The following is a 16,509-nucleotide window of genomic DNA, read 5'->3' as shown; positions in this document are numbered from 1 at the left end:
TGAAGGTTTCCTCCAACAGCTGGACCACTGAGGTTGATGTGAAGGGAGAAATCTCGCTGTTGCCAAGTCCCAGCAGCTTTTTTGAATGATGTGATTTACTTTTCTTATCTTTTGGAGACATTTGTATAACCCTACCAGAGGGTAATCATAAATAAAGAAAGAAGGCAGCACGCCAAAAAAAAAGGCAAAATGTCAGCAAGCCCAAAATAGTGGGCTGAAATGTTATGTGGAGGACGAAGGCTTATATGCCCAAGAGAGCCAGACCTTATGGCTTCAAACTCCAACCTTCATCCCTCTACTTAAGGTTCACCCTTTATTATCACGAACCAGGTGATCAAAAGTACGTACAGTACTCCAAAATTATTCGGCAGCATGCCGCTATTATCACCAACTATGTGATCAAAAGTACGTCCAATACTCTAAAATTATTTAGCAGCCTGCCGTTATTATCACCAACCAAGTAATCAAAAATACAACACATCCTCCAAAAAATCATACATGAGCATCACTCATGTCAATCATACATAAACATTCATGAGCATCACTCATGTCAAATGAGCATCACTCATGTCAATCAACATAAACATTCATAAACATCACTCATGTCAATTAGCTTCGAAAGCTTCATTTATAGAGGTCCAGCTTCGAAAGTTTCATTTATAAATAAGGGTTCGCTCCTTAATACATGTATTAAGGAGCGAACCCTTATTTTATAAAAGGGACTCCCTCACCTTCATTAGATAGAGACTCTTAGCCCATCACTTATGTATTGAGGAGCAAACCCTTATTCTATAAAAAGGACTCCCTCACCTTCATTAGAGAGTATTGCCGCCAGCTGAGCAACCGCCTCACCATGAGCATCACTCCTAACCCATCACTTATGTATTGAGGAGCGAGCCCTTATTCTATAAAATGGACTCCATCACCATCATTAAAGAGCATCGCCGCCTATTGAGCAACCGCTTCGCCGCGAGCATCAAATCTAGCCCATCATTTATGTATTGAGAAGCGAGCCCTTATTCTATAAAAGGGACTCCCTCACCTTCAACGCCACAAGCCGAGTAGCCTACATGTACTACTTCTAGTTAAGCATCATTTCATATTGAGCACCGCCTCATATCGAGTATCAGTTTTAGACAACATCTAGTTACTTTGGCCCACACATGGACTGAATTTCAAGTCTCTAGCCAAAAGACTCTCTTGACTGAAGACTTTAAGGACTACTGTTGGTACCATATTATATTGGGCCTCGTTACTTGGGCTTCCAGACATTGAGCCCATGATTTATGTAAAAGGAGAGGAGCCCTTAGTCTATAAAAGGGCATTCTCACCCTCACAATCCTGATGTCTCATCCTCACATACATAAGCCACAAGGCTCACAAACAGAGAAACTCTTTCAAACTCTCTCTTTCTCTGGGGGACTCTCCCTTCACACTTGTAACCCATACATCCATACGGAGAAATACAATCAACATCAATGTGGATGTAGCCTAAACATTGGGATGAACCACGATACATCTTTGTGTTCTTGGGTGTTTGCATGATTCACGATTGGATTTACATTGGTCTAAGACCCCTCCAGTTTTGTGCATCAACAAAAACTACTTAACTTCTAATTAAACTTCTAACTAATCTATGATTGAAAGAAGATACACAAATAGAAATTCCATTTTTTCTATAGAACTTTGTAGTAACAAGGATAAAGAAAATCATAGTTTTACCCATCATTATATATAAAGTCATAACTCAGACACAGAAAAAAAACCTATGTATTCAAACCTAGGTGTTGGTTCTAATTTTCAGAGTTTATCTTCTAACTAGGAATAATATTTACTTACAGAATGAATGCAAGAGGTAAATTGATAACATTTATTTATTGGAGTTCGAATAGATATGTAATAAATTTTAATATGTTCAGCTATCCACCAAAAGACCAAATGCACAAGGACATAAGACCAAAAGCAAAATCAACCCATCCTAGAATAGGAATTTCTGTGCTATCCAACAAAAGACCATAATCACATAGAACTAAAACTAAAAGTTAAATCAACATAGCCAAAGTACTTCCTCAACTACCCTAGAGTGGGTGATATCACTGGTCAATGAATCAGCTAAGAGGAGCAAGAGTCAAGACTCTATTGATGCCCAAGCTCACATGTATAGTTGACACATACAAATTTGAAAGAAAAAAAAAAACAACAATAAGAACCAATCCAAAAAGAAGATGCAGATATCATTAAAGAATGAAAAAAGTCCAGAAAATATAAATCAAAATCTGCACTAGGCTGACAGGCACGTTTACGACCAATGAGATACGTTATCCTGCCATTTACCAATCCACCAACCACTCCTCCGATTGTCATTATTGAACCAAAAACTGTGTACTGCAGAACGAGAAGAAAGTTTACCAGATGCAGAGAACTAAAAAACCGCAGAGAATATAACCTACTTGATATCTACAAAAGGAGTACATAGGAAAAATAAATTGATCAAGGTAGTTATTTATGTGTGACTAATAACCCTTTCATGCATTCCACATAACCCAAACGTTTCTTAAGCAAGAAAATTGGTATCTGTTAACTTTAAACATTTCCTCATCTTGGCCAGCTGTAATATGGTCAAGAGGACAATACTTTTCCCCAGTTTCCTGGTCATGAAGAACAGAATGCCGATGACTAAATGTAACTCTTTCAACATCCTGACCACTCAGTCGAACATGGTTACCTTCTACTAGTAGTGTAGCAAAGGCAAGTGCTTCAGCAACCGCCCAATCAATCCCTTCACCGGTCTCAATCATTTGTCCACGTTGTTCATACACCTTCTTTACTGCTCTGGGAGGTTTAAAAGTGTTTGGAAGGGCAGTGACAGCTTTGCCAACACTCTTCAAAATCTCTGGTTTTACCCTGCACAGGAGCATAAAGAATTCATTAAAAAATACAATCAGATATTGCGAATAACAGATGAAACTGATATAAGATAGTGTTTTACCCAGTATTCCGGATACGAGAAATCTGCTCAGGTGACTTGAATCCAGACCAATGAGATGAAACCAGTCCCTTCTTTGATGAACATAATCCTTGCTAGACAAGAACTCTTCATTGAGAATTGAATTAACCCTGTTTTGTATCCCTTCAATGTCTTCTTTGGTCACTTGTCCAGACTCTAGAAGTTTGTTCTGGTAGATTGTTAGAGCTGAGGGATGATTCCGAATAACCTGTGTACCCAGTATTTGGTAGAAAAATCAGGAGTCGGCTTTGCACATCTCAATAGCTGCACTTTATAATAATGCAGGACACAATAAAGAAAGAACTTTGAGACTTATCATGAGAAAAAGACACAAATTTCTTCAATAAATGAACAAAATAAAAATATTAATTAACTAGAAACAAGGTCTAACCTTGTACATTTTGGGCTGTGTGAAAGATGGTTCGTCAATCTCATTATGCCCAAATCGACGATAGCACACTAAATCCACCACAACATCAGAATGGAAGGTCTGCCACCATTCAGCGGCAAGCTCACAGACATGAACGACTGCCTCCATGTCATCACCATTTACATGGAAAATAGGGGCATTCAATGCTTTGGCAACATCAGTACAATACTGGGAAGATCTTCCCGACATTGGGTCAGTTGTGAAGGCAACTTGGTTGTTCACCACAATCTGTATAGTCCCACCAGTGGTATAGTTCGGAAGAGCACTTAAATGCAGAGTCTCATAGACCACACCTTGTCCAGCAAAGCTACCGTCTCCATGAATCAAAATGCCCATATTCTTGGTCCTGTCCACATCATTTGAATAATACTGCTTTGCTCTAGTTTTTCCGACAACCACAGGGTCCACAGCTTCAAGTGACTTGGATTTGCAACCAAATAAATGAATTCTCTTCCCACCTCTTGTGGGTCGATCATAAGAGGTTCCCAAATGATACTTTACATCACCAGTCCCAGTGTAAAGCCCCACTTCATCCACAGGCTTTGTGCCACCACTGAATTCACTAAATATCTGACGCAAAGGCTTCCGCACCACATTACCCAATACATTCAGTCTGCCTCTGTGGGGCATTCCAATTACTATGCTCTCAACCCCGAGATCAGCAGCCCTATCAAACATCACCTTCATGCCAGGAATAAGAGTTTCTCCACCTTCAAGTCCGAACCTCTTTGCTGTTGTCCACTTAGTAGCCAAGAAGTTCTCAAACTGTGTACTCCAAATAAGCCTATCAAGAATAACCTCACGGCGCTGCCTATTGTATTGCATGGGCGTAGGAGTCTCAATCTTGTCTCTTAACCAGTTACATCTCTCACGATCTGCAATGTGCATATATTCATACCCAATGGTCCCACAGTAAGCCTGCTCAAGCCGGGTCAAAATGGACCTAAGGGTCGCACAGGACGGTTCTCAGACAAAAACCCAGCCATCCTCCAGACCCCCAAAAAGAACTCCCTGTCGAGTAGAGGTCTACTCTACCTGATTGTGGGTGGGTCGGGTAGAGGTCCAAATCTGGCCTAACCCTAGGATTTAGGGTTTACGGTGATCACGAGGAAGAGGAAAATCTTACTCATAACATTGTATTATTGAATTGAGATGACGTAGTAATAGTAAACTCGTTGTATGTAAATTTTGATGAAATGAGAAATAAAGAATCAAGATGTAAAAACAAATAAAGAGGTGCAATACAACAAAGTAAGAGTGCGAAAATCAATTTGCGATAAATATAGGCTGACCATTGTTTTGGCCAGCAAGATATATTCTTGTTTGGTTGAATTTCAAAGAGCCTTGGTGGTCTCAAAGTAGTTGCATAATTTAATACAGCACTGCTAAGCTCCTTACAATTAGGCGAGTCATTTCTCCTTAACTGCAAATTAGAAGTTGGCACATATATGATATATGTAGTTCGCGGGCAAGGAGGAAAGACAACTTACATGTAACGAGGCAAGTACATTCCATTCGATACTTTGAAACATCTGCGCCAAGGAAAGGTTCTTATTTCTGATCTCTGTTTGCTAAAAGAAGAGAGATTTGTGAAGCATAACCTGTGGTGTGCATCAGCCCTCACATACAGGAGGCATATTTGATATACGTTCGATCTTTTATTAAAATTTGGATCAACAAAAAAATCAGGAAAGGAGATTTCAGACAGTGTTATATGAGGATCAACAAGCACGACGGGATTCAGTTGTGAGACTCATTTGGCTCCTACTGCATCGCTTTCTGTAAAATCTTGTTTTGTTCCATATCATGAACCTGAGAAAAACCAGTGGCTGTGGCAGCTGATGGATCACGGCCAATGTATTTGACATCGTCAATAGTTCCTCTGCCCAGGGACTTCATGGCGGCACTAAGGCGGGGTGCAATGTAGCTGTACGCACCCATGTTCATCGGCTCTTCCTGACACCAAACTATCTCAGCATCTGAAAGAACCAAATAACAAGTGTATCAACCTCACGATGTCAGCAAAATTGATCCCCCCAGAACAGAAAACAATAAAAACCGTATCACCGGATTTCACAAAGCCACAGCTAGTACTATATGATCTTTTCAACATTTCCCACTAGTATGTGTTGATGTTTCATATATCTCCAAAAACATTCTTCAATCATAAGATGACCTGAAAAGCTAAACCCCTTTCACCAAGTAGCAGGTGGACTCACATGACAATATGACCACACTTCATATTCTACAGAGGAGTTAGTTTAGAATGATTGAAATTTTTTTATGCCTCTGACATTAATGATCTAAGTATTAGGACACAATAAAGGAATCCAATTTTCATAAACCCTATAAAATAATATATCTTAGGAAACAGGCTAGTATCTTGACAAATGGGAAGAGAGCAAGCTTGGGCATCTCCATTAATCATATTGTACAGTACTTGCTTTTCAAAGGAAAAGTTCAAGGTACATACTTGGATATCGTTTCAGCTCTCGCTGGATGAGGTCGTAAGGGAAGGGGCAAAGCTGTTCCACTCTACAAATCGCAACATCCTTTGCTCCAACCTTTATTCGCTCTCCATCAAGTTCATAATAAAGCTGCAAGAGAATACAGGGCAGAAGATAGAATTAACTTTTGTCCCTTGGTTCAGGTAATAAGTCATTATTTATCTACAAGTCAACACAGAATTATATGATCTATTTCTGCCAGATTTCGCTTTTCATACTCCAAGCTCTACTGAATCGAAGACAAAAGATTACTTTACTGGTAAAACTATACCTTGCCGGAGCATAGAACCAGCCGTCTAATACCCTCCTCAAGATCAGAGTGGTGATTCTGGTCCTTGATGAGGCGCTTAAATCTGGTCCCCTGCTTGTCAAAACCTGGGTGGCCTTGCACATCATCGAACTCGGATAAATTTGATTTGCAGTCCTTGTGCCGTAGAAGGTTTTTAGGAGCCATCACAATAAGAGGCTTGCGGAATTCCCTGTGTATCTGAGAAATGAGACAAGGTTAGAACATATAGAAACTTCCACAATACTACAAAATATTGAAGAACAAAATAGTTTCACTCGCCTGACGACGCAGAACATGGAAGTAGTTTGCAGGAGTTGTCAAATTCACAACCTGCCAATTGCATTCCTGAATTTGCTTCCGATGTGTGGAATCCATCTCAGGTATGACAAAGGGATTGTCATCACTCATCTGTCATAAAATTAGAAAACTTTGCATTAGATGGGGATCCATGCCAGATTATACTGCTGTCTATGGGAAAGGGGAAGAAGAGGGAGGGGAAGGAAGGGATTAACCATATTTGACAAAGGAATACCTGAAGAAATCGTTCCAGTCGTGCACTAGAATGTTCAGGGCCCTGGCCCATGTAACCATGAGGAAGCAACACAACAAGCCCGGTTTGACGAAGCCACTTGGACTCCCCACCACTCAAAAACTGATCAAATATAACTTGAGCTCCATTGGAAAAATCACCAAACTGAGCTTCCCAGATTACTAATGAGTTTGGACTTTCCATCGAGTAACCCAATTCAAATCCAAGAACACCAAACTCCGAGAGTGAACTGCACATAAAAGCACAATTAACTTGTGGTAAAGACAAACTAAGTATTAAAATTGCAATTTAACAGAGTACTATTCATCGTCTCATGAGTCATATGGTGGTATCTGGCAGTCCTACAATCTTTAAGACGGTGTACAGATGTAGTTTATTGGGAGGTATATATGCTAGGATCAAAAACAAAATGGGAAAGCTGATTTGGTACACCATGGAAAATCAAGTTTCAAGGAATCAAAAGACGTGGAATGCATTCACAGATGAGAGAAGTATCTTATGGTGTAATGAATTCAAAATGGATATTAAATGGAATGTCGTGCATGAAATAGCTACTGGAGAGGGTCTGTCAGACTCGTGGCTAAACACGTCCTTAATTATAGTATACAAGGGACTGCTAATAAATCTTACAAAAAGTTCTGGATCACTACATTAAGGGGGGGGGAGGGGGGAACTCGAGAAATGGGACAAAATCAAACCAAATAATAATGAAAGGGAAAACTATAAAGTAATCACATTACCTGTTGCTAACTGTAAACAGTTCCTCATCTTGGTCCGCCATAATATTGTCAAGAGGGCAATACTTTTCTCCAGTTTCCTGGTCGTGAACTACAGAATGACGATGACTAAATGTACCTCTTTCAACATCCTGACCACTCAGTCGAACATGGTTACCTTCTACAATTAATGTAGCAAAGGCAAGTGCTTCTGCAACTGCCCAATCAATTCCTTCACCAGTCTCAATCATTTGTGCGCGTTGTTCATAGACCTTCTTTACTCCTTTGTGAGCCTTAAAAGTTTCTGGAAGGGCTGTGACTGATTTGCCAACACTCTTCAAAATCTCTGGTTTTACCCTGTACAGGAGCATATAAAATTCATTAAATTGAATAAAATCAGATTTTGCAAAGAACTGGTGAAACTGGTAGAAAACAGCGCTATACCCAGTATTCCGGATACGAGAAATTTGTTCAGGTGACTTAAATCCAGACCAATGGGATGCAAGCCAGTCTCTTTTTTGAGGAACATAATCCTTGCTAGCCAACAATTCTTCATTGAGAATTGAATTAACCTTGTTTTGTATCCTTTCAATGTCTTCTTTGGTCACTTGTGCAGATTCTAGAAGTTTGTTCTGGTAGATTGTCAGAGCTGGGGGATGATTTCGAATAACCTGTAACCCCCAATTAAGTAAAAAAATTCAGTGATCAGCTTTGCACATCTCAATAGCTGCACTATAATTCAATATTTACAACACAAGTGAAGTCAATCAACTACAACAACTTAGAGATTTATCACAAGAAAAATATATATATTTATTTTCGATCAATTAAGGATATGAATTCTTAATGAATATGTAAAGGTCTAACCTTGTACATTTTCGGCTGCGTGAAAGATGGTTCATCCATCTCATTATGCCCAAATCGACGATAGCAAACTAAATCAACCACGACATCAGAATGGAATGTCTGGCGCCATTCAGCAGCAAGCTCGCAGACATGAGCGACTGCCTCCATGTCATCAGCATTTACATGGAAAATAGGAGCATTCAATGCTTTGGCGACATCTGTACAATACTCTGAAGATCTTCCAGACATTGGGTCAGTTGTGAAGGCAACTTGGTTATTCACCACAATGTGTATAGTCCCACCAGTAGTGTAGTTAGGAAGAGCGCTTAGATGCAGAGTCTCGTACACCACACCTTGTCCAGCAAAGCTGCCATCTCCATGAATCAAGACACCCATATTCTTGGTCCTGTCCACGTCATTTGAATAAAACTGCTTTGCTCTAGTTTTTCCGACAACCACAGGGTCCACAGCTTCCAAGTGACTTGGATTTGCAACCAAAGATAAATGAAGTCTCTTGCCACCTCTAGTGGGTCTATCATAAGAGGTTCCCAAGTGATACTTGACATCACCAGTCCCAGTGTATAGCCCATCTTCATCCACAGGCTTTGTACCACCACTGAATTCATTAAATATCTGACGCAAAGGCTTCCGCACCACATTACCCAATACATTTAGTCTCCCTCTGTGAGGCATTCCAATAACTATGCTCTCAACCCCGAGATCAGCAGCCCTGTCAAACATCTCCTTCATGCCGGGAATAAGAGTTTCTCCACCTTCAAGCCCGAACCTCTTAGCTGCTTTCCACTTGGTGGCCAAGAAGTTCTCAAACTGTGTACTCCACATAAGTCTATCAAGAATAACCTCACGACGTTGCCTATTGTACTGCATTGGCGTTGGAGTCTCAATCTTGTCTCTCAACCAGTTACATCGATTACGATCGGCAATGTGCATATACTCGTACCCAATGGTCCCACAATAAGCCTGCTCAAGCCGGGTCAATATGGACCTAAGGGTCTGCACGGGACGGTTCTCAGCCAAAAACCCAGACATCCTCCAGACCCCTAAAAAGAACTCCCTATCAAGATCAGCCTCTGTGAACCCATATAGAGCAGGGTCCAAATCATCTGGGATATCTCTCTCTTCCAAACCCAAAGGGTCCAACTGAGCTTTCATGTGACCACTAACCTGGTATGCCCTCACAAGCAACAACAAGCGCATACTCTCTTGAATGGTTTGGCCTGAAACTCCGGGCGAGGTAGAGGCCTGACCTACAAAATTCCTAAAGAAATTGTCCCAGGACTCATCAACACTATTTGGGTCGGCTTCCCAATCCCTCTGAAGCCCCTCCAAATAAACACTACTGGTTCCATCCAAGAAACTATCATTTAGTCTAGAGAGGGGTACAGGGCGTGGAATCGGGGCAGATTGAGCCTTACATAATGTGGTGTGAAAGTCCCGATTTTGAGATGGAAGAACCCGCCTCCTAGCCATATATGATCCACAATTTGATAAATTTCTCCTAATGGCAAGCTTTGCCACACTAGACACTGCTCTAAACCACGCCATATCTACCAACCCAATCTACCAATCACACAACTTTTATCTAAATTTAACAGAAATTTACTTCCCCTAGCCGGAATGTTAAACCTCAATCATAATCCTGTATGTCTTCACTCTTCAGTCCTATGAATCAAAACCCCTTTCAAATCTATAAAAAATATATATATATATTAAATAACAATCAAATAATTATACATATTATCACACCTTAATCCATTCATAATACACACCAGATTATGAATGCATAAACTTAATTAAAGAAAGTGATCAGACAGATATATAACCATTAAATTGAAAACAATTCAAAATTTTCACCAAAAAATAGAAGAAATCAGAAGAAATGAAATACCCACGTTGAAGGTGTCTTCCTCCTATCCAAACTCTGGTTCAGTTAATGAGAGTCCGTGTGGGATTTCAACACATATTTTTATAACAAAAAAAATAACTAAAATTCCTATCTTTTTTCCCCCACTATTTCCTGATCCTCTTCCTATTTTTCCTCTCAACGGTTGAAATGGTAGGAAACCGTAAATTTATAATTAAATTAAAAAAAATGTAAACACATTAATGTTATCTGTAAAGCACACATATACACACATACATACATACTTACATACATACATATATCAGTAAACTGTAAAATTAGAGAGAAGAAAAAGAGAAAGAGTTTGCCAGCTAACTGTTCACGAGTTCTATATCCATCAGAATTCTGGAAGGTCCTCCGATTGCTTTCCGCCTCGACGCCTTCAGATTGGGAAGAGGAATTTGCGTCCCCGAATCGAATCCATGGCGGTGAGGAAGAACGAGGAAGCTCGGGGTCTCGAGGAAGACGTGCATCGCCAAAATCTGCTGCTGCTGGAATCTGATTGGGTGGGAAAAAAAGAAAAGCTGGGAGGATGGAATGCATGGATCGAATCGGAGTAGGTTCGAATTCGAAGAGCGAGTGTGATGATGTCAGTGACTTCGAGTGCAGTTTTTGCTGTAACTGCCATGGCGCCAAAGCTATAGAACTGAAAGATAGCTAACGGGAAAGTGACGAGCCCGAAAATGGAAGCTTAACTTGGGATATATGGAAAGTGGGTTTTGGGTTTTTTTTATTGTGGGTGGGGGGTCCGGGAGAGAGGCCCAATCCAGATCTAGGCCCAATCTTATTTCTTATTTACAGTTTTTTTTTTTTTTAAACGAGATGATATTCTAAGTTACCTTACATTTATAAGAGACAGAATGAAAGTCGAATTTTAGAGTGCTAATAATAATTTTCAATTTGAATAAGAAGCTCACTTAGGACCCTACGGGGAGATCTCTTATGTTGTGAAGTACACAAAAATGAGAGTTGTATTTTTATTTTTTAACAAACGATAGTATGGGTTGGGTTTAGCTTCACAATGAGCTAGTAATAATGCGGCTTAAATTTGGCTTTAGTGAAAATTGGACCTAAAACCTCTCACTTAAAGTGAAGAGGAATAACATTAAACTGTATTACTAAGTGATCAGAGTTGTATTTTGTTTTCCTATAATCGTCACCAATGCTTGAAGATTGCATCTTTTTATAAGAGAGCAACTGACATAGGTCAATTCACCACAACTTAAAGGTAACATATATCATTGAATCAGTATGTTACGGTGACATTGAACCAATTCCATATATGAGTCCCCTTTTTATAGGCTCACAACATCAACACCCGCTTCCCGTAGTGTAAAATATATTGTCGTACTAAAAAAAATGTTGCTTTTTATCTTCCATATGTGCCGGATCTGCATTTACATCTTATTTATTTTGCAAAAAAAAATAAAAAATCTAAACTACTCTAATTTACAGAAAATGAGAATCAAACTCGGAAGCAAGTGGTTGGGCCGGCTACCTATGCCAAATTCGTGGCCAATTTGGCATCGCCTACATATGCTTCATTCCTACTTCCTTTCAGATTGGCAGCAAATTACAGGGTGTTGCTCACTCAAAGCAGCTGCACCATTCGACACTGCTGCCAGAAAAGTCACTTTGCCTGTGTGTGCAGCCTGCTAAATCAGCCGATCTCTCACCCCAGATCCGAATCCGGGTTACTATATAAATTGTGAAAAGTTTCCTGGGCGTTTGATCGGTTCTTTAATCGTCTAATCGGTATCGGTATATGTCATAAAGAATGTGGAGAAACAATGACAAATGATGGGTTTACTGCAGAAAGGTAATTGGCATTGTTTGAACTTTAAACCTCTCTTGACAAGAAGCTCGAACCTGATTATCTATCTACATCAGAGGAAATGACAAGCAGAAGCCCCTTAGACCCGAAAGACGATGGAAGGCAGAAGTGTCATTGTAAATTTTAGAATTACGAAGGGAAAAAAATAAACTACTTTTACTACTAATGCTGGTAGTTGAGAGATCTAAGAGAGGCGACTATGGAGTTATCAAGGTTTGCCTCAAATCCACATCAGTACGACCAACAGAACCTTCTCTTGTTCTACTAACCACAGCAAGATGACTGTTGTGCAGCTTGACCATCGGCTCTGTCTGGTTCGTTAATCCTAAGTGTCTGAGGCTGAAACCATCGAAACAAAACGAGTTCATCAACATTTGAGAGGAGTTGGGGAAAGAAAAGGATTCCCACTTCTGAGAGCATGAAAATACCTCAGTGCCCCTGGCATCAGATTCTGCAAGTCTCTGTTTAATATCCCTGGCTATAGAAAAGAAGACCTCCTCCACGTTCAGGTTCGTCTTTGCACTCTGCAGAACATTTTCTTTTCATTATGAAAAGAACGAAATTGCTTATGCAGTGAAAATACCAAAGGCATATTACTACTTACAGTCTCAAAGAACTTGATACCATACTCGTCAGCAAGAGCTTGACCCCTAGACGTCGGCACAGCCTAAAAAAAAAGATAATTATTAAAGCTTGGGCATGTCCGCACACACAAACACATGCAAAATAAACGATTAGGTATAGGGCGTGCAAATTTAGCACAGTCATGTTGATCCCAATAGGATTCTAAAACTCATTACATTCACATCTCACTCTTTCACCAGGTTAGAAAAGGAGAGCATTTCCTGCAAGTGAAAATGTACAAATTACACACCCTTTGGCTTTCATCCATATCAGCTTTGTTCCCCACCAGAATCTTGTTGACATTGACAGAAGCATGCTGCTCAATGTTGCGAATCCAGTTTCTAATGTCTGCACATGAATAGACAATTACCCTAACAAGGGTTAGATTGAACATAAAACTTATATACGGCGATGGAAAAAGTGCCGCCGACGGTTTCAACCATCCACCACCTCAATGAAATTAGAATGAACGGTCAAACTGAAGGAACTACACCAGTGTAAGCACACCCAAAATAAACCACATGGTTAAAATGTCTATATCCCAATTCCTCGAAATTTGGATTTAATATAACAAAAATAAGCAAGCAAAATGACTTTAAAATCAGCATGCCATCAAAAAATTCATATACTGAGAGTAAAGGGAAAACAAGAGGTTACTGTTGAAAGATGACTCATCAGTAACATCATACACCAACAAAATACCCATGGCTCCTCGATAGTAAGCTGCAGAGCATAACATAGATACGTAAGGAAACTCCTGAATAACAATAACAAAGGACATAATTCAAGAATATCAAAATTATCTCTAAGAAAGGAACCCCTGCCCTTTTCCTATTTCAAATTATCTATTTGTAAAATCTCAAACAAAAACCTGTTGTAATTGTTCGAAATCGTTCTTGACCAGCCGTATCCCAGATTTGCAATTTAATCCGTTTGCCATCAAGCTCGATTGTTCTTATCTTGAAATCAATCCTGTCACCAAAAGGACCATCTAAGAGATGCTAAACAAAGATAAATCTACTAAAAAAACACACTTAATGTAATAGTTCATTATGCCATATTTCTACAGCAGCTTTAAGCAGTAGTTAATGACCATGTCCTAACCGACTTAATATATGGGTTCATAAAACTTGTTCGCTTGCTAAAAGTTTCCAGATACAAAAATCGAAACAGTTTCTACGAATACAAACCCAATAGTGGTGATAAAACTTGTTGTAAAGGAGCCATCAGAGAAACGCAAAAGCAGACAACTCTTGCCAACACCTGGAAAATTACAGCAGAAATGTTTAACATTTTAGAACCAAAAAGTTGATAACCGAAGCTAAGAAAATCTCTCAAAAAAAGAGATGAAAGCACCAGATCCCTGATAGTTCACAATTAGACCATTTGGAATGCACAAGATCCAGGATACCATCCAAACAAAAAAAAATCCTAAAAATTCTTATCCATCTCAACGCAATTTCAAAACGTATCCTCCAAAGCAATAATCTCAACTGACGCCAAAACAACGAGCCCCATCAGAGCTCGTATTTGACCTTTATCCAATAATTGATATCAAATATTACGGTAAGAGGTTGAATGCTCTTCAACGCCTACAAGACAGTCCAATGCGCATAAGGTAATTTTTCATAATTGTGATCACTCTCTAGTTATTTTTTATCAAGCATATATTGTGATGCATATTGAGTCACATAAGAGTTAGATATTACTCATCGCATTTTCGATACATAAAACAAATTCGTACAAATATGATTATACTCACTCTCCTCGTCTTCCATCAAACCCAAAACTGAATCTTTCAAACAAACCCATCTAATTACACTCACATACAGGTCCCTAAACACTAAATTTACCAAAAACTGCACACATTCAAAATTTAAAACTTGTCATAACTAAATATTACCCTACACCCACTATTTTGTAACAAAAAAAACGTTCATAAATAACGATTTTATCTTTTTTTATTGAAAAAAATTGTTCACTCGGATGAAAAGCAAAGCACATTGGCCACCAGAAATACCAAAGTAAAGGAAAAACACGTTAGTTCTGAGAATGTCCAACTTCCAATTCTCAATTCCAAAATTTTCTCAGGAACCAAACAGAGAAGGATAAACGACGACTAACCACTGTCGCCAATGAGGAGAAGCTTGATGAGATAATCGTGATCCGCCCGAGCCCTCGTCGGTTGCAAAGTAGCCATGAATTGATTGATTCTCTCACCGACCCCAAATTCCAAATCGAAACCACTCTCTGCAACCCAAATTCCAAACCAAAAAATCAACAAAAATCAAAATATAAGAAACTGCAGGAGACCGCAGGAGACCGCAGCGAGAGAGAGAGATGAGAGAGAAACCTTTCAAAGAAGCTTGTAGCGGGCGGTCGTCGGCGACGTGAAAACGATCCAATGAATTTGGGAGGCGACGTCGGGTTTCTGGAATTCGAGTTTTTGGGCAGTCTGTATAATACGTGGGTCACTCTCTCTACTGTATGAGAACGCACCGTATCTCCCTACACCCGCCTTCGCAGAATATTTTCCCGGTTTTTCTTCTGTATAATTCTTTGTTAGGCCCTTAAAGCCCAAGATAGTTTGGGCCTAAAAACCTCTGAAAGCCGAAAGATACCCTACCAACACAGATTACAATATACTAACTTCTTGTCCCACTCGTACACGTGTGGCAACTGACAATTGATTTTTTTTTTATATATTTTATTAAAGGAAACTGTATAACACTTTAAAAATTTTACTCTACACTTCTCATAAGTGTATTTTTTTTCTAATTATAAAAAGTTTGAAGTGCAAAATGAGATTTCTGGAGTATCAATAATAATTTTCTTATTAAAATATATTTTAAAAAGTAATGAACTTGGTCTTCTTCTTTTTTTCAAAAAGAATGATAACTAGTGGCAAATCATGGTTATTCATCCATTCCGGAAGTTGGAAAAACTTACAGAGGCATTTCAACATCTCCTTATTTTTAGTACGATAATAAAAGAGAGATAAAGGAAACTTTACACACATTTGCAAGTGATTGCATATATTTGAAGTTTAGGCCAACTAAAAAAAATGAAAAAATATTTGGAAAGTAAGGAAAAAGGCAAATGGAATGGAACGCAAAAAGTTGGGGTTGGAGCATATCCTGATTCCTGAGAAGATACTCTACCCACCTTCCCTTCCCCTACAAAACGTCATGACACGCCCATCACCTTTCGAACATGAAGAGCTCTTGAGCATCATCATCATCATCATCCATCTTCTTGCTTCTGCATCATCCTATCCGCTTCTTCGTCCTCGACGCTCGTTGCCAATGGAAGTTGAGAGTGGCGGCGGAGATACCTTTGGTGGCGGTCGAGTTGGTGGTGATCATATTGCTGCTACTACCAACAAAGACGATGATGCAGAGGACGATGACGAAGAAACTAATTGAAATTTGAAAGCCACGTAGGTTGGCTTTGATGGTGACTAGGGCAATTACAGATCTTTGGCAGTCTCTTTTCTCTTTGTGTTGTTAACTTTAATATATTATGCTTCAAAACCCAGTACTACTTTTGTCACCGCCACTTCCACTACTGCTAGGTCAAGGTGGGAGAGTCCTTCAGTATTGGCATTATTCTCTCCTAATAAAACCCCTGCTGGTTTATGTGTATTCTCGTGTTCTCATACATCTCATTTTTCTCTTTTTTCAGTGAATATTCAGAGTTATTCTGCACTTCATCCATGTATCTAAAAAAATAAAGTGAAGAGCACGACAAATATTCTAAAGCGCTAGTAACAATTCCATTCG

At 39.4% G+C, this 16,509-nt stretch overlaps 2 protein-coding genes and 2 pseudogenes across 5 annotated transcripts; 1 reads left to right on the top strand and 3 right to left on the bottom strand.

Annotated features, from left to right (window-relative positions):
- Positions 1–16,509, top strand: part of LOC126629379 (actin-depolymerizing factor 1-like) — a 69,254-nt pseudogene that overhangs the window by 18,644 nt on the left and 34,101 nt on the right.
- Positions 2,487–5,074, bottom strand: LOC126630239 (uncharacterized; annotated as a pseudogene).
- Positions 4,690–10,565, bottom strand: LOC126629368 (uncharacterized). Of its 4 annotated transcripts, none has more exons than XM_050299394.1 (9): positions 10,255–10,565; positions 8,367–10,053; positions 7,944–8,170; positions 7,524–7,856; positions 6,766–7,012; positions 6,513–6,641; positions 6,216–6,431; positions 5,911–6,034; positions 4,690–5,416 (listed from the first exon to the last, which is right to left on the bottom strand). In XM_050299394.1, the coding sequence occupies exons 2-9, from the start codon at positions 9,909–9,911 to the stop codon at positions 5,202–5,204; spliced, it is 3,036 nt and encodes a 1,011-aa protein (XP_050155351.1). In that variant the 5' UTR covers positions 9,912–10,053; positions 10,255–10,565; the 3' UTR covers positions 4,690–5,201. The 4 variants fall into 4 exon arrangements, with proteins under 4 accessions (XP_050155351.1, XP_050155349.1, XP_050155353.1 ...); XM_050299392.1 differs by having other exon boundaries at positions 10,259–10,565; XM_050299396.1 differs by having other exon boundaries at positions 8,367–10,028; positions 10,259–10,565.
- LOC126629375 (ras-related protein RABE1a-like) lies at positions 12,061–15,236 on the bottom strand. Its single transcript, XM_050299406.1, has 9 exons — positions 15,081–15,236; positions 14,852–14,977; positions 13,918–13,990; positions 13,599–13,699; positions 13,385–13,450; positions 12,978–13,075; positions 12,708–12,770; positions 12,532–12,627; positions 12,061–12,442 (listed from the first exon to the last, which is right to left on the bottom strand). The coding sequence occupies exons 2-9, from the start codon at positions 14,925–14,927 to the stop codon at positions 12,368–12,370; spliced, it is 648 nt and encodes a 215-aa protein (XP_050155363.1). The 5' UTR covers positions 14,928–14,977; positions 15,081–15,236; the 3' UTR covers positions 12,061–12,367.

This window comes from Malus sylvestris, chromosome 7 (genome assembly GCF_916048215.2).
Source record: "Malus sylvestris chromosome 7, drMalSylv7.2, whole genome shotgun sequence".
Taxonomy (NCBI): domain Eukaryota; kingdom Viridiplantae; phylum Streptophyta; class Magnoliopsida; order Rosales; family Rosaceae; genus Malus; species Malus sylvestris.
The sequence above is the reverse complement of the archived record's forward strand: the minus strand, read 5'-3'. Positions and strand labels throughout refer to the sequence as shown.